The sequence below is a fragment of the Cutaneotrichosporon cavernicola genome (assembly GCF_030864355.1).
Source record: "Cutaneotrichosporon cavernicola HIS019 DNA, chromosome: 3".
Taxonomy (NCBI): domain Eukaryota; kingdom Fungi; phylum Basidiomycota; class Tremellomycetes; order Trichosporonales; family Trichosporonaceae; genus Cutaneotrichosporon; species Cutaneotrichosporon cavernicola.
Genome location: NC_083395.1, coordinates 1195328 through 1214695, shown reverse-complemented (window position 1 = coordinate 1214695; position 19368 = coordinate 1195328). Strand labels below are relative to the sequence as shown.

Sequence of the window (19368 nt, the reverse complement as noted above, 5' to 3'; positions counted from 1 at the left end):
TATAGATGCTAGATTCTACAATCTACAACTGGTCGTCGACCGCGAGCTCATCCACGCCAGCGACGATGCTCTCCACCGCCTCCTCCTTCCGCCTTTTGGCCTCTGGGTCCTCCTTCGCAGGCTTCGTCGGGGTCTTCTCCCGCTCGCAGCGCGCGCAGTCGCACCAGAAGCCGTAGCCCAGCCGTAGGGCCTGCTGGCGCTCGTTGCGCGGCATGTCCAGCGGAACGTACGAGATGGTCAGCTCGTCGCCTGCAGGAATGGTGTTGCGTGCAAGCAGAGTAAGCTTGTGCGTGCCACGCTGTAGCTGTTCGGGGAGAGGCGCAGGGAGAGAGTCGGGCGGCGTCCAGCCCTTGGGGAGGTTGCGAACCTGGCGTCAGCGATGGGTACGGGATGTCGCGATGGGTACAAGCTGGACCTCTTCTCATATCAACGGATGGAATCCAGTGTCACCCCGGCCGTGGAGTGGGGCCGTAGAGTGGCCACCCAGCCTCGCTTCGCTCGGCAATCGGCACTCACCTGCACGTTCGGCTCGCACGAGTGGTTCAGATGCGCATGCAGCGCATACAGACCCCCCGAGTCCTCGAGGTTGAGGTTGACCATTCCCAACAGTTCGAGGAACGCTTGGTACGAGAACCAACGCTGCTCCTCCTCGTCAGTGAGCGGCGTGACCTGGCGACCGCCCTTGCGCAGGATCTTGGTGAGGCGCGCCTGCTCGACCTCGGTCTGGGGATGCAGCGCGCTGAGGAGCAGCTGATGGCCCATGCCCCAGAGGGCGGTCATCGTCCCCTCTTGGGCCCGGAAAGAGGGGTTGTCACGCTCACGCTCCTCCATGTTGACGCGGGCAAAGGAGAAGACGCGATTCTCGAACGCCTTGGCCGCCTCGGCACCCTCCCACGCCCGCGAAGTCAGGAAACGGGCGAGAATGCGCGCGACGATGCCCAGCGACCGCCACTCGCGGCCCTGGACAAATTCGTTAAGCGGCGCAGCGGCCGGGTTTGTACCCTCGCAGAGGAGGGGATGGTGCGAGCTCTCCTGAGCACGCTGAAGACACAGGCGTGAACAGAAGGACGCGGGACACTTGGGACAGGCGGCAATCGTACGCGGGAGGTGGTCCCACGCCATGAGGCAGTGGCTACACATCTGGTTGCTGGCCAATATCGAGTGCAACGCACTGCTGTCAGCTCCTCCTTAATGGACACGTACGGTGAGGCACAAGCGACGAACGGGTCCTCGCGCCAGATCATCTCGCCCATCTGCAGCTCCTCGGCCGCAACCAACCCCTTGCCCCGCGCGTCATTGAACATCCTCGCATTAACCTTGGGTGCGATCGTGGCAATGTCAAGGGTGGAGTCGAGGTGCGTCTCGGGCTCGAGGTGGTCACCGACGCGGCGGCTCTTCTTGCCCTTCTTCTTCTTCGCGCTGGGCTTGGCTGCAGCGCCCCCACCCGCAGCCGTGCCACCGACGTCGGCCAGTGCCTTGCGGAAGCGCTTCTCGCTCAAGGTCCAACCCTTGGCATCCTTGATTGCCGCCAACAGCTTGAGCGCGCCGAGATCGGGGTTGGCGTCACGTGCATCACGCACTGCGGTGCGCAGCTCGTCGTCGCCCGGCGTAGACATGGTTTTGGTGATGAGTTCGAAATCGATTGATTACAACTTGGCCGTGGTCGAGAAGAGTGGAGGTGCAGGTAGAAGAATTTGGTCCCGCTCCCGAGCGGAAAGTGGGGACATCTCCGGCCCCACGTCGCCACCTCCACCTTACTTGATCCACGTAGCGATCATTGCAATCTCTAACATCTCCATATCATGTCCTTTTTCAAACGCAACGATCCCAACGCGCCCGCTGCGCGCAGAGCCGGCGGCGGACCATACGACCGTGTGCCCTCCGAGGCGGGCTCGAGCGCGTCCCTCCCCCCCTCCCGATCGCCAGCACCTCCCTCCGGATTCGGCGGACAACCCCAGCCATCCCCCAGGTACGGCGAGCAATACGGAGGCCAGCAGGGCGGATACGGTGGTCAGCATGGCGGGTATGGAGGCGGCAACCAGGGCGCATACACTCCGCCGGCGCCACCACCCCAGCGTCACGACCACTACGGCTACCCCGAGGAGAAGGTCGAGTACCGCGCACCAGCACCGCCTCAGCAGCGGGCCCTTCCACCCTCCCCGGCGCCACGTCAACAATACACCCAGCCCCAGCCGTCCAGCGGCGGTGGACGTGGAATGTGAGTAGCTGCGCGTTTTCTGTCCAACCTAACCCCAGCTTCGGCATTGCGCCATGCCCATCCGACCCCCTGGCGCTGACTAACCGCCTCGTCGTCAACCCCGCCGACTTCCCGCAGGACGTCGAGAACGTCATTCTGCGCGGCAAGTACATCCTCTCCATTATCCGAGACAACACGGGCACGCTCCCCCCGCGACACCTCGGTCCGTCCAAGATCCAGCGGCAATGGATGGGCCTGTCGGCGGTCGGCGAGACCGTCGACTGCGAGCCGTACCGCGCGGGGAGCGGCGACTTTGCGTCCGACGTCGAGCTCGAGGTCGGTTTCCTCGTCAAGCGCAAGGAGACGGCAGACCTGTTCGACGCCGAGAACATGTCGACTGCATTCATCAACGCGTTCCCTGACCTGCCGCTCACACCACTCCAAACCCTCGTCTTCGACTACCGCGGGCACCAGCTCAAGGTGCTGGTGCGCAACGTATCTACGCTCGATGGCAAGGAAGGCGCGACGGGTATTGTCATGGACGGCTCGGATATCCTGTGGTCCAAGGACCCTGGATCCAACATGAAGCTCAAGAGCAGCTCGAAAATGCATGCGCAGAACAGGATCCTCGCGCCCAACTTCAAGTTTGAGGACATGGGCATCGGTGGCCTCGACACCGAGTTCTCGGCAATCTTCCGCCGCGCGTTCGCATCGCGCATCTTCCCGCCAGCGCTTGTTGACAAGCTCGGCATCCAGCATGTCAAGGGTATCCTCCTCTACGGCCCGCCCGGTACCGGCAAGACGCTAATGGCGCGTCAGATCGGCAAGATGCTCAACGCGCGCGAGCCCAAGGTCGTCAACGGCCCCGAGATCCTGAACAAGTTCGTCGGCCAGTCTGAGGAGAACATTCGCAAGCTGTTCGAAGATGCTGAGAAGGAGCAGAAGGAGAAGGGCGACGAGTCCGGCTTGCACATTATCATCTTTGACGAGCTCGACGCGATCTGCAAGCAGCGCGGCTCAACCAACAGCGGCACTGGCGTCGGCGACTCGGTCGTCAACCAGCTGCTCTCCAAGATGGACGGCGTGGACCAGCTGAACAACGTCCTCATCATCGGTATGACGAACCGTCTGGACATGATCGACGAGGCACTCCTCCGCCCCGGCCGTCTCGAGGTACACATCGAGATCTCATTGCCGGACGAGAACGGGCGTCTGCAGATCCTGAATATCCACACGGCCAAGATGCGCGACAACGGCGTTATGGGCCATGACGTTGACCTCGCCGAGTTGGCTGCTCACACGAAGAACTTCTCCGGTGCAGAGCTCAACGGTCTCGTCAAGAGCGCTACGTCGTTCGCCTTCAACCGCCACGTCAAGGTCGGCTCAGTCGCGGCGTTTGACGACGTCGAGAACCTCAAGATCATGCGCGCGGACTTTATGCACGCTCTCGACGAGGTGCAGCCCGCGTTCGGTGTGAGCGAGGAGGAGCTCCAGCAGGTCGTGACTATGGGTATGATCCACTACTCCAAGTCTATCAACGAGATCCTCAACGACGGCTTGCTGCTTGTAGAGCAGGTGCGGCACTCTGAGCGCACACCGCTCATCGCGGCGCTTCTCCACGGCCCCACAGGCGCGGGTAAGACGGCGCTGGCAGCGACGATTGCGATGCAGTCCGACTTCCCCTTCATCAAGCTCATCTCGCCCGAGCAGATGGTCGGGTACGGCGAGGCGCAGAAGATTGCACACCTCCACAAGGTGTTCTCGGACGCGTACAAGTCACCCTCCTCCGTCATTGTGGTGGACAACATCGAGCGTCTGCTCGACTGGAATCCTATCGGGCCCCGCTTCTCCAACGGCGTTCTCCAAGCGCTCGTCGTGCTTTTCCGCAAGCGCCCACCCAAGGGCCGTCGCCTCCTCATCCTCGCAACAACCAGCAACAGGTCCATCCTGGCGGACATGGCCGTGCAGGACGCGTTCGACACTGACATCCCCGTGTCGCCACTGAGCAGCCTCGACGCAGTCGAGCACGTCCTCAAGGAGATCAACATGTTTGACCACGCCGACCTGCAGAAGTGTATGTCCATGCTACGGGAGGCGCGCTTCGGTGAACAGGGCCGTCCCGAGTTGAGCGTGGGCGTCAAGAAGCTCCTCACGCTGAGTGAGATGGCGCGCCAAGACCCCGCACCGGCGTTCAAGCTCGCTAGCTCGCTCATCCGCGAGTCGAGCTTGTAGACTAGCTTGTAGATTAGAGTTAGATGGAAACTATTGTTTAAACGACATTATGCGCTGCTTTGGGTGTGGGACAATACCCTGGTGTGCTTGCAGTCATTAAGGTATCAGAGTCGGCCGCTATAGTTTATGGTGGTCACGCCGTGACCTTCAGAGAGGTACTGCAGCGACTCTGGCACCCCCCAACTTGTCGGGTTCCCTTAATGCTAACAGCCTATGCATATTTAGACCAAGGGGTCCACAACAAACGACCAACACACGCCGCGCCAACGCTTGCGCTATCCCACACGCCGGCTCTTGCTCCCGCGTAGCTCTCCGTCTCGGACGGCGTGCGACCGCGTGCGGCTCGCTGGGCTCCTTTGTTCGGCAGCTAAGCGCGCCGTCGCGGCGCGGGTTACACGGCCGTGTCCAGGCGCTTGTTCCGCGCGCGGTGTGGTCTCTCTATCGGCTTGCCCGTTGGCAGCCTTCACTGGGCTCTTCTTGGACGCCGCCACCTTCTTTGGTGATGAAGTCTTTTTCCCTGCTGTCTTCTTTGGCGGTGTGGCCCGCTTCCTTGGGTGTGCGGTCGGCTTTGGTTGTTGTGGTGGAGGAGATAACTCGCCGGACGAGAAGGCGTCGGCCAGGAACGGCATCTTGCGCTTCGCTCCCACAGTCACTGCGGAGGAGTCGACGTCCATCGGAGCGTGCTTGGGTGAAGAGCCGATCACGTTCCCAGGCGTAGGTGTGGCTTCTCTCATCTCAACTGTTCCGTTGGGCCGTAACGGTGGTGACGCTGTCGCCTCCTCACGTGGTGGTGATAATTGGTTGATCTTGGCCGTGCCAAGTCTAAGGTTCTCCATGGGTTGAGAGAAGCTGTCGTTGCTAGATACGCTGGCGCCGCCGAAGCTTGCTCCCATGCTGGCACTGCCAAAGTTGGTTGCACTCATGGTAGCTGGGCGCGTCCAGTCGGAGCGTGTCGCGTCATCGTTCATGTCGAGGTCGCCGCCGTCGCTTGTACCAGCCTCATCCGAGCGGAAGTCCTTAATATTCCACATGGAGTCCCCGAACAGTGGTTGGGACTGGGATGGCTCGCTCGGGAACGAGGATGGGCCGGATAGCCACTCGTGCATGAGGGCCTCCTCCATCGTCATACGCTTCGTAGGGTCTGGCTGGAGCAGACGCTCGATGAAATCAACGCCGGCTGCAGAAACATGGTACCGTTCCAGCTCGACGCGGTCAAAGTCGATGGTCGCGCGAGCTCTGATGCGTTGCTCCAACGACAACTCGCTGTTGTCGTCGAACGGCAAGCTCTTTGTGAGCATACTGTAGACGATGATTCCGATTGACCACGAGTCGACGACATTCTCGTAACCCGGGCTCGTCTTGGTCTGCATGACGACCTCGGGCGCCAAGTACTGTGGCGTGCCGACGAGCGACTTGAGCATGGTCTTGTCTTCGACCGTGATCATCTTGGCCAGGCCAAAGTCTGCAATCTTGATAAGCCGCCCTTGACTCTCGCTCTCCTTGGTTACGAGGATGTTCTCGGGCTTGAGGTCGCGGTGCGTCACGCCCTTCTCGTGCTGGTGTTAGGCGAATCGATATCGGAAACTCACGCAGAAGGCCATGGCTCTGCAGATCTGAAAGGTGAAGTCTTGGGCCTCTTCCTCGGCTGCATGTCAGTTACCGGATAACTATTGTGAACTCACGCAATGGGGAGTTTCCTTCGTTATATTCCATGATGTAGTTGAGCAAATCACCGCCGTCGATGAACTCTAGCACCAGGGTGATGTGCTGGGGGTCCTCGAACCACTCGAGCAAACGGCAGATATTCTCCTGCATGTTAGCCTCGTGCGAACGTCAACCAGCTCACATGAACAAGGGTGGTGCAAATGTCGATCTCCCGTTCGAAGAGCTTCAGAGTCTTGGGGTCATGGTCGAAGCGGTGCTTGACGATTAACTTGATGGCACGCATGTCACCATTCTCGATGTCGACCGCCTTCTTGACCTCGGCGAATGTGCCTTTGCCGAGTCTGTCCCATCAGCACGGCATCACCGGCGTCTCGCCATCACTACTCACGTTTCCAGGATCTGGTATCGTTGGTACACCTCGCCGACATTCCCATCCCGGGTCGTCCCTCCCCCACTACGCGTGCCAACCGAGCGGAAGATGTACCGCACGTCGTGCGACTCGGCTGTGCCTTGATGCCCAAGAGAGATCTCGTCACCATTCTGCAGCAGTTGTCGCTGCTTATTTAAACGTTTCCCATTCACCTGCACATCAGCAACTGCGCGCAGCGTTTGTCATTATGATTTCGTCGTGTGCAACGACTCACAAAGGTACCGTTACTGCTCTTGAGGTCCTCGATCCACACATCTGGTGCCTCCTCGCGACCGAGCAGCTCCTCGAGAATGTCCTCTTCCGTCATGTCCATGCGGGATACCTTGAGCTCCTTGACACCTAAGGATATCCGACAGTGTCTGTTCGAGACGCGCTTCTCCTCTAAGACGACATCGTTGCCGACGTTTGCAATTTGGCCACGCCCAATTTGGATCACGGTCTTGGACCATGGCAGCTTGAGGATCGAATGTTTGGAGTTCATTGGGATGAACAATGCCCCTGTCGTTAGTCCACAGCAACTGGACGAAGGACCAGCGACCTCGACTCACAATACTTGCGGCGCGGCTCCATCTGGGAGTTGTCGGGTTGCGTGTTTCGCTGCGAAGCCCTGACGGGCTGCGACAGCTGTGTGGCTTCAAGGCCGTAATCATCGTAGTTGACCTCTTGGGACTCGGGGATGAACGCCATTGCGGGTGGTGACGTTGAAAGAATGTCGACTAGACGAGAACGCGAGACGAGGGAGGCACCCAAGGGATGGTAAGGGTGATCGGTAGGCTCGCAACCTAAAGATGGCAAGAAGTCAATCGCTGATGGTGAACAGATCTAAAACGAAGTGGACACTTTTGACACGTCCACCCGCCCAGCTTATACCCCCCCTTATTCTGTGTGATCTGGAAGAGTGATAAACCTAAACGTAGCGTCAGACGGGCGATCGGTTTCGTTGCGCGTCGTCTTGGTGATTGGGGGCCGCTTGCCGTACGTTGAGGTGAATTGAGTGGAACGAGGAGGCCGCCGACAGAATGCCCTCCTTTATCGACTACGTCTGGGGCGGCACAATAAGAAGGAGTAGAGAGGAGTAAGATGATGTATGAATGCGAAAGTACAAGGATGTTGTTGTCGCGGAACCTTCCCAATGCCCCACCGCACCTGCCCACTGTACCACGCTACTCCTGACCCACCCCAGGCCCCCGTCCCACAGTACCAAGGTTCACGGTCCACAAACGACGCGTCCGAGGCGATCAAACAATGTCACACGTGAACATCACGTGGATAAAGATATACGGAGGCATTTGACTCGCCACCCAATCTCACCCCACTCTTCAAGGGTCATCATCACACAGGTCAATACAGTCGTCACAACCCCATCTTCCCACATCGTCGCACTTGAACACCAAAGACCGGAGCTCTCCTGTGCCCAAGTATCCTCATCGGGCGACTCTAGATACCTATACTTAATCTCAGCGGAATCGCAATGTCCGCCGACCCCAAGGCACCAGCGATCTCGACCGACGATTCGCCCGCCCAGCTACCCTCTGAACCGCCGACGCCGGTCGCCGCCTCGACGTCCGCCGCCCAGGAGGCCAAGTCCCCGACCGCAGCTGAAGCCGCCTCCTCTGCGGCATCGCAAGCGGCTGGAGCTGCCGCAGCTGCTGGCGCGGCTGTGCAGAACGCTGCCAACACTGCGAGGGCGCGCGCACAGCAGCACGGGTTCTATCAGGGTAACATAGAGGAGGAGCTGGGCCAGGTCGTCAAGTCGCTTGGCAGCTTCTGGGGTGGTTTCAAAGCGAGGGTACGTGATGGTGATGGAGACTGCACAGGCACAGACCCACTGACACGCAGTCTGCGTCCACGTTCACAACCCTCAAGGCCGATGCTGGGAAGGGCCTTGCCCAGGTCCAGAACGACCTGAAGCAGCTCCAGGACGTCAAGGTCGAAGTCGGAGTCAAGGAAAAGGAGGACTGGGAGCGCGAGCAGGAGGAGGAGCGTAAGAAGAAGGAGGAGCATGAAGCCAAGGAGGCCGAGGAGCGCGAGCGGGAGGCGGCATTGAAGGACAAGGGCAAGGGACGAGCCCTTCCCGAGGACGAAGCCGGGCCTGATGGCCTGACATCTCCAACCAGCGCATTCTTCTCTCGCCTGACGAACAGCACGTCGTCGCTTCAGGCGACGTTACAGGGTACGCTCAACTCGACTTTGGCAGCCGCCAAGGCGAACCCGGCACTCAGCAACCCAACACAGCTGAGAGACCAGCTGGCCGAGAATCTGCGCCTCTCGAGTGCGCGCGAAAACCTCACTCTGTCACTGCGACAGGCCGAGGCACTGGCCGAGGATTACCTGAAAAAGGGCAGCGAGTGGGCCCGTAACGCCGAGCAGGCGGCCGAGAAATGGGTTGAGGAGAACGTCAAGGTCGTGCCTCCCGAGGGTATTGGCGCGACACTGGCCATGGCCTCATGGGACACCGGCGAGCTGTACTCGTTCTCGACGATGGTGCCGGAGAAGCAGGAAGTGCCGACGGGTGAGGGCGGGCGTACACCCCGCGCGTCGCTCTCGTCAGCGGCCGTGGCGGGCTCGCGCAAGGAAGCGCTCCTGCGGCGCCTGCGCGAGGACATGGAGCTCCTCCTCCTCGACCCTGGGGCTAAAGCCGAGACCCAGCAGCGTCGCGACGAGTTCGCGGCCTGGGTCCGCGACACGTGGCCGACTGCGCAGACTACTGGCCGTGAGGCCGAGGTCGGCAATGTCGGAGGTATCCGCATGGCGCTCGTGCCCGAGCACCTCACGGATGAGCAGTTCTGGCAGCGCTACCTGTTCCACAAGGACATGATTGAAGCAGCTGACAAGAAGCGCAAGGCGCTGTTGGAGGGTGAGTCAGGGGTCCCCTACTCTACTGACAGCAGCATCCACTGCCGATGACGGCACGGACGATTTCAACTGGGACGACGATGAGGAGGAGCACGCGGGTCCCAGCGCTAAGGACGACAAGCCCGTATCACCCGCTCCCTCTGGTCCCTCTGTTCCCTCGTCCGCAGCGACGCCCAAGCCGCCCGCCGTGGCCAAAATCACCCCCGCAACGTCGCCGCGCGACAGCGAGGAGAGCTACGATGTAGTGCGCACGAGCACGGCCGCGCCAACCGAGGACTCTGACTCGGACTGGGAGTAGGTAGACTGTCTGTAGAGCATGTACGATGAGCTTTGTCTATTGCACTACACACAATGATATCAGCTACGCAAAGACCCGCATTGGCAGCTTGGACAACCTCCAGCGGTTGAGATCAGCCGATGTCCCGGCATTCGCACCGCGCACTCGAGCTTGATCGAGCAACAGGCCAGACGCGATCTCTTGGATACCTCCACCACGCTCACCGTGCTAGAGGTCCCACCTTTGATCAAAGCCTTGAAGCGTGACGCTTGCTCTTCATGCGCACGCCCGAGAAGCAACGAAGCCACAAGCGCAAAGGGCGTAAGCGGGCGCAAGGCCCCCTACCTCGTACATATATACCGAGACACCACTCACTATTCCCCAAGTGGCAAAGTGCAAGGTACAAGTGATCAAAGGGCAAGCCGGGTGTAGGGCAACTGCAAGTAGTTGGGCAAGAGAAGAAAGAATCAATCAGCGGTTTGAAGGGTGATGGGTGATGTATGCTAAGATGAAGTGTCAATGTCTCGCTTTCGACACTTGCAGATCCGCAGAGCGCCGTTCATCGCCGCGTCCCAACGTACAGTATTACCACCTGTTGTCTCCACGCCTGCGCCCCCGCGCCCCGTTTCACGCTGCTCATCCGTATCCACACTGCCCTGTGCCCCAACACTCGTTCCCCCCTCCCCCAAACCACGCCAAAGTTCACCCGCACTGTCGCTCGCACTCTCACTAGTTGAGTCCCCCCATCCCCTCACCCACCACCCGTCAATCATGTCTGATAATCAACGCTCGATCCACAATCCAGCCAACCTCAAGGTCTGGGTATCTCCGTCCGATCGGGCCCATCTTCATTCCTTGTGCCTGAATCCACATTCCGCTCGACCATCAACACCGGGTTCCCCAATATCGCCAAAACACTAGTGTGGGGCTATGCGTGGCAGTGCATGGTTGGCCACTCGATTGTTTCGAGACCCGAAGAGTAAGAGTGGGCTGATGCAAATGCGACTGTGCGCGTTGGGTGGACTGTGCGGTTACCGCTATGATTCAATTAATTGAATCGGCAGAGTGCGGCAGCCACTGACGACAATGAGATGTGATGAAACGGGCTCAGGAATTGAAGAGAGAGGCGGTGGGGTGTAGGTAAGTCAAGAGATCAAGATATGACCCAGCAACGACTCCAGGGACTTGTAAGAACAATAGACAGCTTGGCAAGACAAAGTTGGTCTGTGCTTGTAACGGTCAAAAGCCTCTGACTCACTCACGCGCTCCCATTCTGATCACCCTGAGATCTCAAACCCTCGCCCTGAACCTCGAGGCCCATGTGTTCTCGGCAACTTGACATCAGACTAACTTTGATAGATTCAATGAGGAGCAGAGGAGCGGACGAGGTTGACAATGTGCAGCCACATGAACAACCAGCGCCTTTGACGGATCAGTAACAGCTATGGGTACTGACTGACTATGCTGCACTATCATGCTGGCGTCATGTTTTTGATGCTGCTCGCTGTTCTGTTAGACAATGTCCCCTCTACCTTTCTTTACCTAGGTAGGTACCTACCTTGGGTGCCTTTTTGACGCCCCATATGGTCAACCTGGATCGTGCGTATCCTTGTTCCCAATTGCTCGCCGCTCGCAGCAAAGTGTCCCATGCCGTGTATCGTGTACTCGCACCAGGCTAGAAAGCTAGAACTAGAACTGTGCGCGAGCTTGGGCAGTCTAAAGAATGCTTTGACTATGGGGTGCGGATTGGGATCTCTGGGCTTGCAAGCGCCAACGGATTTGGCTGACCAAATGATAACCAAAGGTCTCGAGGTTGCAAGCCAGTTTGGTTGTTGGAATAGTCGGTTCCGCCAACACTCTGCTTGAACCCGATACAGAGAAGATCGGCGACGGCGACGGCGTGGGAACAAAGTGTCAATGTCGTCAATCCTAGCTTATCCAACGGCTTAGGATCAATCCTCATCCATCCTTCATCTTGTCCGCTTCTCATCACCTTCCCTTGCCCTTTCCACCTTCCCCCTTCCCCCTCCCTCTTCCAACTTCCCTGTCCCTCCCTCACGTTGAGACGTAAAGAGATCAGTGCGTTCTTGTATCCTTTACTCTCACAAAGTCCCATTCCATAGTCCTCACTCACTGACTGACTCACTCACTCACTCCACCACAATTCATCCCATCACGCGCGTCTTTCCACTTTGCCCTCTTCATCCTGAACACCCCTCCTACTTCCTACTTCCTACTTTCTGCTTCCCACTTCCTGCATCCTGCACACACCTACATTGAACGCATTGGCATCCCCTCACTCCCTCTCCCCCCCTCACCCCTCCCAGGTTCCCCATCCTCCGGGCTGCAAGATCCGCTTGGTACGCCACTCCTAGTGGTCAGTTTACACATCTCAAAACCACTGCTAGCGCACGAGCATCCTCGCCGTCTACCTTTTATCTAGCGGAAACGCGTCTTGCCTCTTTCCTCATCCCACACTCACTTGCTTTCTAGCACAACCACCCCTTTTCCCTAAGAGTGAGTTCGTCCTCTCTCGGTCCTTTAACTCTGATGCGCCGCGCAGCCATTCTCGGCCTCGCCGTCTCGGCCTGCGCATACTGCGCGACCGCACTCCAGTCCCAACCCAAACTAGCTCACCCCCGCTGACCCACCCAGAAACTATGGCCACTGATCTTTTCTCGCTCCGTGAGAAGTTCTTTACTCTCCGCACCACCAAGGAGGAGGCGACCAAGCGCGCCGAGGACGCCGAGGAGAGTGTCAAGGCGCTCGAGGCCGAGCTCGCCGCCGCCCAGGCCGTGGCCTCGGCCGCTGCCGACGACACCAAGCGCGCCGACGAGGCCCAGACCAAGGCCAAGGCCCTCGAGGGCGAGCTCTTTGCCATTCAGCAGGAGCTTGATCTGCTAAAGGACAAGGTACGTGGATGTGGGACGATAACGGATCAGCAGCCAAAGGCCGCCTCCACCTCGATCCACCCTGGAAAAAGCGTTACCGCCACAATAAAAGATGGAAAGAAGGCTAACCGCACAGGTCGCCGGCCTCGAGAACGAGCGCGCCGCTGCCGTTGAGGAGGCGAAGAAGGCCCACCAGGAGGCTGAGGCTGCCACCAAGGAGGCCGACAAGGCCCACAAGGAGGCTGAGGCTGCTCACAACGAGGCCAAGGCCGCCCACGACGAGGCCACTGCCGCTCACAAGGAGGCCGAGGCCGCCCAGAAGAAGGCTGAGGAGGCTGAGGCTGCCGACGAGCAGGCCAAGGCTACTGCCATTGCCGAGGCCGCCGCTGCCAAGGAGGCTCTTGCTGCTGCTGAGAAGCGCGCCACCGAGGCCGAGGCCGCCACCGCTGCTGCCGCTGCCAGTGTCGCCGAGGCCGCCAAGACCCAGGATGCTGCTGCCGCCGCCGAGGCCGAGGCCGTCGCTGCTGCCGCCAAGCAGGAGCTCGCCACCGCCGTTTCCCAGAAGGAGGCTGCCGTCGCCGAGGCCACCGCTGCCAAGGAGGCTGCCGCTGCCGCTGAGAAGAAGGCCGCCGACGCCGAGGCCAACAGCAAGGTCGCTGCTGAGGAGGCCGCTGCCGCCGCTACGGCCGCTGCTGCCCAGGCCGGAGAGGAGGCTGCCGCTGCTTCCGCCAAGGCCGTCGAGGTGGCCGAGGCCGAGACTGCTGCTGCCACCAAGCGCGCTGTCGACGCCGAGGCTGCCGTCGCTGCCGCTGCCGAGTCGGCCAAGGAGGTCGCTGCTGCCCAGGAGGCCACCGCCGCCGCCGCCGCTGCCGAGGTCGAGGCCGCCAAGAAGGAGGCTGCCGAGGCCAAGGCCGCCCTCGAGGCCGCTGTCGAGGCCAAGGCTGCTGCCGAGGCCACGGCCGCCGAGGCCCAGGCCGCTGAACCCAAGGAGGAGGACGTCGCCGCCAAGGAGGCCGAGGCTGCCGCCAACGAGGCCGCCATCCAGAAGCGTATCGAGGCCGCCGTCGAGGAGTGGAACCAGAAGCACCAGGAGCTCCATGCCCAGTACGAGAGCATGAAGGCCCAGCAGGCCGAGTTCCTCGCCGAGGCGAACAAGTGGTAAAATGTTAGTAGACCCCCCCCCCCCCCCCAAAATCGTTATTACATCCTAAACATTCTACGCTACAAAGTCAGTAGTTGTATGCACATTCACAGTCACAGTATGAATAAGATTCTGAAAAAGATTAGGTGCGGAGTAAGTCAGCGCAGGAGATATGAGTCTCATCAGTGTGTGATCGAGCAACAGTGCCACGTCAGTGGCACGTTGGTGGCATGCTCGATCTACATTCTGGGCTTTGCGGCTCTTCCATCGGTATTGACATTGGCCTCCTCGCTGCGATGAGCCTCGCCCAGCGACACGCTCACTGGCCATGGAGCTGCTCGTCCGAGCCGAGGTGTAGTGTCGCCTCGGCCTCTGCTGCCTGTTCACCAAACTCGCGAGGGATAGCGCACCGCGTCAGGATGTTGATCAGCCCGCCTTCCTTCTCCGCAGCGCGGTCGAGCGCCGCACCCTCAGCATCACTCTTGACGAGCAGCATTCCCGCGTATCCAAGCGAGTTGATGTCGAGTGTAAGCCCCTCTGTGACGAAGCTCGGCGCCGAGCGTGGGATGAGGTGCATGTGGTCGCTGGGGTCAGCTGGTCACATCGCTGAACGGCTAGCGTCCACCACCACTCACAGCGTCATGAGCAGATTCCAACCCTGCGAGCGGTCGCCTCCCGCCCGGCGGAGGGCGTCAAACGCAACGTCGAGTGAGCGCATCAGGAGCGGTGCGAGGCGGTCCGCCAGTTCCACGAGATCATCGGCACTCATCGGCGACGGCAGGTTGTGTGCCGGCGGGAGCGGGCACACAATGTGCAAGTACGGCAAGTTGGGATGGATGACGGGGTAGTCTGGTGTCAGCCTGTGTACTGGCTGCAACATTCAACTAGCTAACTCGCCGCCGTGTCTCCTGCCCACTGAACGGCCCGGCATACACGACGCCGCGCCCTCCAGTTTGGTCTTACCTCTCCCAAGCGCTACTCACTAGGCCGCTCAAATGTCATGCCCCGAACCCAGGACTCGATGGGCGCGCGCGCCTCGACAAACTGGAGGTGACGCCAGCGCTGGCTCGCTCCAGCCCCAGGACCACCATTGTAGAATGCCAGCAGGTCGCGCCTCTCACGGTTCGCGGCGAGGATGAAAGCAAAGGTCTGGGCGAGTTGTCCGGGCGTTGGGGGGAGGGATTGCGGCTCCTCCACGACGGGGCAGAGGAGGAAGTGCTCGGGAAGGAGGGAGAACTTGTTGAGCTGATATCAGCTAGATCCAAAACTGATGCTAGCGGACAGACTTACCAACACGCTCATGTCCACCTCACCCTCGACGCCGGCCACACTGCCGACATACAGCCCGGGAACGTAGGGCGGGCGGAAGGGGGACGGGCGCTCTGGGGCGTCGACGCGCTTACGCTTTGTCTCGGGACCCTCGGGACTCTCGGCTTCCTCGGTGGCAGCCTTCTTTTCACCAAGCGCGGGGGCCGTACGGATCTCAAACTAAGGTTAGATGACAAGGTTGTGGGAAGGTGGAGGCTCAAGACTCAAGGCTCAGACTGACGGGAAACTCGCCGGGCACGGAGCGCACCGTGCTGTCATAGAAGACGAGGTCACCGGCCTTGCGTGCGGCGTCAAAGGCCGCGGGGAGGCGGGCGAGGATGTCGCCTGGGTTGACGGCGGTTGTTGGTTCCATGATGGAGTGGGTGGAGGAATGTGGTGGAATGATCGCGTCACCAGCAAGTCCCAGTCCCATCATTTCAGGAGCGGACACCATTCGAATCACCGCCGCTCCACAGTCCATATTTGCACCAACAGACTATTACTACATGGATAGGAACGAGAACATGCACTAGTCACCGGATGCGCAGCCACGGCAGCCTGGTGTGAGCTCATAGTAAGCAGTGGTGATCTTACCGCAGTTCGGGCACTCGACGACGATACCCTTCTTGAGGCTTGCCTTGGGGACGCGGCAGATGCAGGTCGAGCCCTGGAAGTTCGAGTCCTTGACCTGGACGCAGCGGACGCAGCAGAGGCGCTCGTATCCTTGCCTGGATGATGACGGTGATTCAGATAGAAGGAGCGGAGCGAGGGAAGTTAGAGCAGCAGGCATAGAGGATCGCGAGAGGCAAGGTGGCCGAGATGCAGATAGTTGAGAGAGCGGACAGGCAAGGATCGCGTGAAGAGAGATTCGTCAGCACAACAACACACCACACGGCCACACGCGCAACTCACTTCTTCCACTTGGCTATCAAGCTGCCGTCAGTGTTGCTCTGGTTTCCCTGCATGCATACTCACTTGGCATCGGCGTATCCCTGCTTCAGGAGCCAGTCGTACAGCTGTCGCGAGATGAGCTCGCGCTTGTAGTACAAGTCGTAAATGTATCGCGAGCGCGCGTGCGAGATACGCATGATCGGCCTGGTGTGAGCTTACCTTTGCATACGAGATCTCGCCGCTGATGCATCCCAATGCTACACAACGTAGAGGCAACTCACCACACCGCCTCGACCTTGCGCTTGCCTTCGTGGCTCTCGGTCTCGGCATCGCGCATCTTCTTCTCGTACTCCTCGAGTATGTCCCTGGCGTCAGCTCGATTGGGCTTCCAAGCTCACTGGATGTCCTCAAACCCCTCGGGAGGAGGCTTGGTGCGGCTGGTCCTGATTTTGGGCATGATGGTGGTGTTGAAATCGAGCTCAGAATGTTGGGTTCTGTACAGTGTCGATCGTTGGTAGAGGATTTGCTTCCGTCGCCACCCACGCGAGTTGGACTTGGCGTACGACGACGACCAAAAGCGTAACTCACAAACACATCCTCCGCCACCTTTGACTTTGACAACATCCATCCGACGCGGGCTGGATACCACTCTCGGGCACTGCTTGCGCTGATTGCAGCTACGTTGGACGCGCTGGACGCGACACTTGCCACCCAAACCCACCTCACGTGTGACGAGAACGAGAGGATCGAGAGCGACCCCTATCGAACAGACCGAGAAATGGGCAAGCCCGCGCCGCGCGAGGCGGACAGCCTCGCTATGGACATGCTCCGCGCGATGCAGTGGGTGTTTGCTTCCGTCACCGCTTCCTACCTGTTGCTGCCTTCCCTGTCCTCCCTCTGACCTTTTCGGCCTCTCTGCAGCGGTTGATGCTCCCTCTCACGTCATCCTCTGACGCCAGCCGCGAGGTCCTCACGCGCGAGCCGCTGCGCACCCTGGTGCGCGAGGGCGACGACCTCCGCCTCCAGACCATCCTCGACGCCGCCGCGTCAGGTGATGAAGGCGTCATGGCTGCCTGGGAAACGTTCGTTAACGTACGTCCTTGGCCTCTCATCGTCTTCGTCTCATGTCTAACACCAGCGATTCGCGGCGGACCGTGGAGGGGCCGCCCTGCCGAGGCGTCCACCAACTTCGGATCCACTGTTAGACGCGACCTCCGCGACGCCGAGCCAGGTTGCGGCGCGGGTGCTCGCGCGCGACAGTGCCCGCTCGGCGGCCGGCTGGACGCCCTTCGCCGAATCGTACTGGAACGCGGAGGGGCGTTCCAGGCGCATCGAGCGCGCAAATGAACGCGAGGCGACACCAGCCCCGACATTCGTGTACGACGAGCCACCCGAGCACCTGCAGCCGGGCACCCCACGGAACCAGCAGGAGGACAACGTGCGTCCGTTCGGCGTGAGCGGGAGCATGAGTGCCAGCGGGTCAGTGTCGTTCCCGCGCACCCTTACGACCGGGTTACCCCGACGCCGGCGGCGTTCCCCGTCCCCACCCCTGTCCGAAGAGAGCATGAGCTGGTTGCGCGAGTATGGAACTCAACGGCGGCCGCGGGACGAGAGCCCACCCCTCCGTCGTGTCCGGCGCCGACTTGACGGGCGGCGGTTCGGGATCGTGTTCGACACATCGGGCATGCCGATTACGGCCGGAGCTACGCCCGATGAGGTCAGTGGGAGAGAGGGTGGTGAACCGAGCGAGAGTCGGGCCGCGGTTGGAGAGGAATCTGAGGCTGGCGGAGGTGGAGGTGAAACCCCGCCAGCGGAAACTGGACCTGGAGCTGCGCAGGACGTGGTGGCGGTGGCGGTCGATGCCTATGACCCGGTGCTGGACCTTCCGTTCCCGCTGATGCCACCGCACGACATGTTCCTTGGCATCGAGGACTTCACTCACGAGGAGGTATAGGACCTGTACACGTTGTATTCATACGTGCATGCATGCTGTAGCGTTGGGAGAGCTGGGTGGGTGCGGGTGAGACTCGAGAGGGGGTTGGCTCACATCTGAGTCTCAGCGGCTGGCAGCCGGGCGTCAGCGCTGTCCCTCGCGAGCTGCTGTCGTTAGCTCTGGGGATTGCGGAGCTGTATAGTTGGCTTGAGGACTCGGTGACGTGACGGAGGTGAGGAGAAAGACAAACACAGAACCCGAGTGAATAAACCCGGATGCTACCTACCTGCTGACGACCTCGCCACTTCCGCATCTCGCCATCTCATCCATACCTTCCTTATCATTCTGGTTTTGACTATTTGTGAAATGTCAGTGATGTCAGCACTCTGTAGCTCAAGAGACCCGGTAAGCCGTCAACCCCGAGCCTCCCACTGTCCGACATCATCCAAACTTTCTCCCTTCAATATTACCAGATACCCACTGTCTGCTCACCTAAGGATCCAGGATATGCATGGACCATGTCTTGGTCCATTAATAGGCATAGTTATCCACCCCAGTTCTGTACGGGACCATTGCCGGCCAGTGTCGAGTCCCCTCTGGATCCGCTCGAGTTTGAACGTCGACGCAGAAGCCTCAACAGCGGCCTCGTGTCTGCACAGTGCGCCGCAGAAACATTTGCAGCCGCCACTGTCTTTTCTCCATCCCATCTCTCCTTCTTCTCAATCACCCATCTCTCGGATCGCACTCCCAGGCCATGTGTGCCAGAAAATTACAGTAAGTGCTTTCCCAGATCATTGGTTCATCCATCCATTTCCCCCATCCATCCATGGACGCTCGCCACCCGCCCCGGTTCTTCTTCCAATCCCAAGACATCCAATACTCATTCATCCAAGTATGTCTGCTATACATCACCGTGCTCTCATGCATCCTAACTCCCCTCTTACCGTAGAACGCCGTACCACACGAACAGAGCACATGGTAATCAGCATCCAAGGGTTGGAGACGTTGGAGATACCCTGTTTCAAATCGCGGCCGTCAATTGATGCTGGCATCACATCGTATTGTTTCGCGGGCGTTCGGCGATGAGCGACTACCGGTGTGGGTTTGGGTTCTAGTGTAGCTTTTGATCCAGGCCGACCTTTAGATCTCAATACATCTTTAATACCCCGCACCTTCCCTCTCTACCCCCTCTGTCTCTTAACGTCCAACCCCTCTTGTATTCCTCATCGTTCTCTTGTATCCATCCTAGCGCTTTCTCGACTCCTCGCCATTATCGTCCCACTGGAACCTCTTCCCGCTTCCCCTCCCCTGCTTGTGCGTACGTATCGCACCTTCCATCACTCCACCCCGAGCTGTTTACCGGCTTCTCTCCCACTCATACAACCCACAGGCCTCTTTTGTGGTACTCGACCGTTGCTTCCCCACTCCGACGGCTTCGATTTGAACGCACAACACCTGGTTGACCCGTCAGCAAGCGCTCTCTGCGGCCAACATGCTGACCAACACGATTTGTGAGAGCAAATATTGTCATCCAGATACTCTTGAAA

At 59.8% G+C, this 19368-nt stretch overlaps 8 protein-coding genes across 8 annotated transcripts; 4 read left to right on the top strand and 4 right to left on the bottom strand.

The window, feature by feature from the left end:
* Nucleotides 1–22: 22 nt before the first annotated feature.
* On the bottom strand, nt 23–1616 carry CcaverHIS019_0304560 (uncharacterized protein; the record flags this gene model as incomplete). Its single annotated transcript, XM_060598905.1, has 3 exons — nt 23–367; nt 517–1171; nt 1204–1616. The coding sequence occupies 3 exons, from the start codon at nt 1614–1616 to the stop codon at nt 23–25; spliced, it is 1413 nt and encodes a 470-aa protein (XP_060455651.1).
* Nucleotides 1617–1802: 186 nt separating this feature from the next.
* On the top strand, nt 1803–4429 carry SEC18 (uncharacterized protein; the record flags this gene model as incomplete). Its single annotated transcript, XM_060598904.1, has 2 exons — nt 1803–2218; nt 2257–4429. 2 exons carry the CDS (start codon nt 1803–1805, stop codon nt 4427–4429), a joined length of 2589 nt encoding a protein of 862 aa, XP_060455650.1.
* A 275-nt stretch (nt 4430–4704) lies between these two features.
* On the bottom strand, nt 4705–7211 carry CcaverHIS019_0304540 (uncharacterized protein; the record flags this gene model as incomplete). Its single annotated transcript, XM_060598903.1, has 7 exons — nt 4705–5985; nt 6019–6074; nt 6112–6238; nt 6276–6435; nt 6483–6676; nt 6739–7022; nt 7073–7211. The coding sequence occupies 7 exons, from the start codon at nt 7209–7211 to the stop codon at nt 4705–4707; spliced, it is 2241 nt and encodes a 746-aa protein (XP_060455649.1).
* Nucleotides 7212–7995: 784 nt separating this feature from the next.
* Nucleotides 7996–9678, top strand: CcaverHIS019_0304530 (uncharacterized protein; the record flags this gene model as incomplete). Its single annotated transcript, XM_060598902.1, has 3 exons — nt 7996–8313; nt 8364–9381; nt 9416–9678. 3 exons carry the CDS (start codon nt 7996–7998, stop codon nt 9676–9678), a joined length of 1599 nt encoding a protein of 532 aa, XP_060455648.1.
* Nucleotides 9679–11240: 1562 nt separating this feature from the next.
* Nucleotides 11241–13710, top strand: CcaverHIS019_0304520 (uncharacterized protein; the record flags this gene model as incomplete). Its single annotated transcript, XM_060598899.1, has 4 exons — nt 11241–11256; nt 12151–12174; nt 12313–12569; nt 12685–13710. The coding sequence occupies 4 exons, from the start codon at nt 11241–11243 to the stop codon at nt 13708–13710; spliced, it is 1323 nt and encodes a 440-aa protein (XP_060455647.1).
* Nucleotides 13711–13928: 218 nt separating this feature from the next.
* On the bottom strand, nt 13929–15370 carry APA2 (uncharacterized protein; the record flags this gene model as incomplete). Its single annotated transcript, XM_060598898.1, has 6 exons — nt 13929–13980; nt 14013–14273; nt 14325–14538; nt 14673–14934; nt 14980–15177; nt 15239–15370. The coding sequence occupies 6 exons, from the start codon at nt 15368–15370 to the stop codon at nt 13929–13931; spliced, it is 1119 nt and encodes a 372-aa protein (XP_060455646.1).
* A 156-nt stretch (nt 15371–15526) lies between these two features.
* Nucleotides 15527–16345, bottom strand: BUD31 (uncharacterized protein; the record flags this gene model as incomplete). Its single annotated transcript, XM_060598897.1, has 5 exons — nt 15527–15725; nt 15910–15930; nt 15973–16092; nt 16170–16253; nt 16287–16345. 5 exons carry the CDS (start codon nt 16343–16345, stop codon nt 15527–15529), a joined length of 483 nt encoding a protein of 160 aa, XP_060455645.1.
* A 321-nt stretch (nt 16346–16666) lies between these two features.
* On the top strand, nt 16667–17842 carry CcaverHIS019_0304490 (uncharacterized protein; the record flags this gene model as incomplete). The annotated part of the gene is made up of 3 exons (XM_060598896.1): nt 16667–16728; nt 16848–16980; nt 17027–17842. The coding sequence occupies 3 exons, from the start codon at nt 16667–16669 to the stop codon at nt 17840–17842; spliced, it is 1011 nt and encodes a 336-aa protein (XP_060455644.1).
* Nucleotides 17843–19368: the final 1526 nt, after the last annotated feature.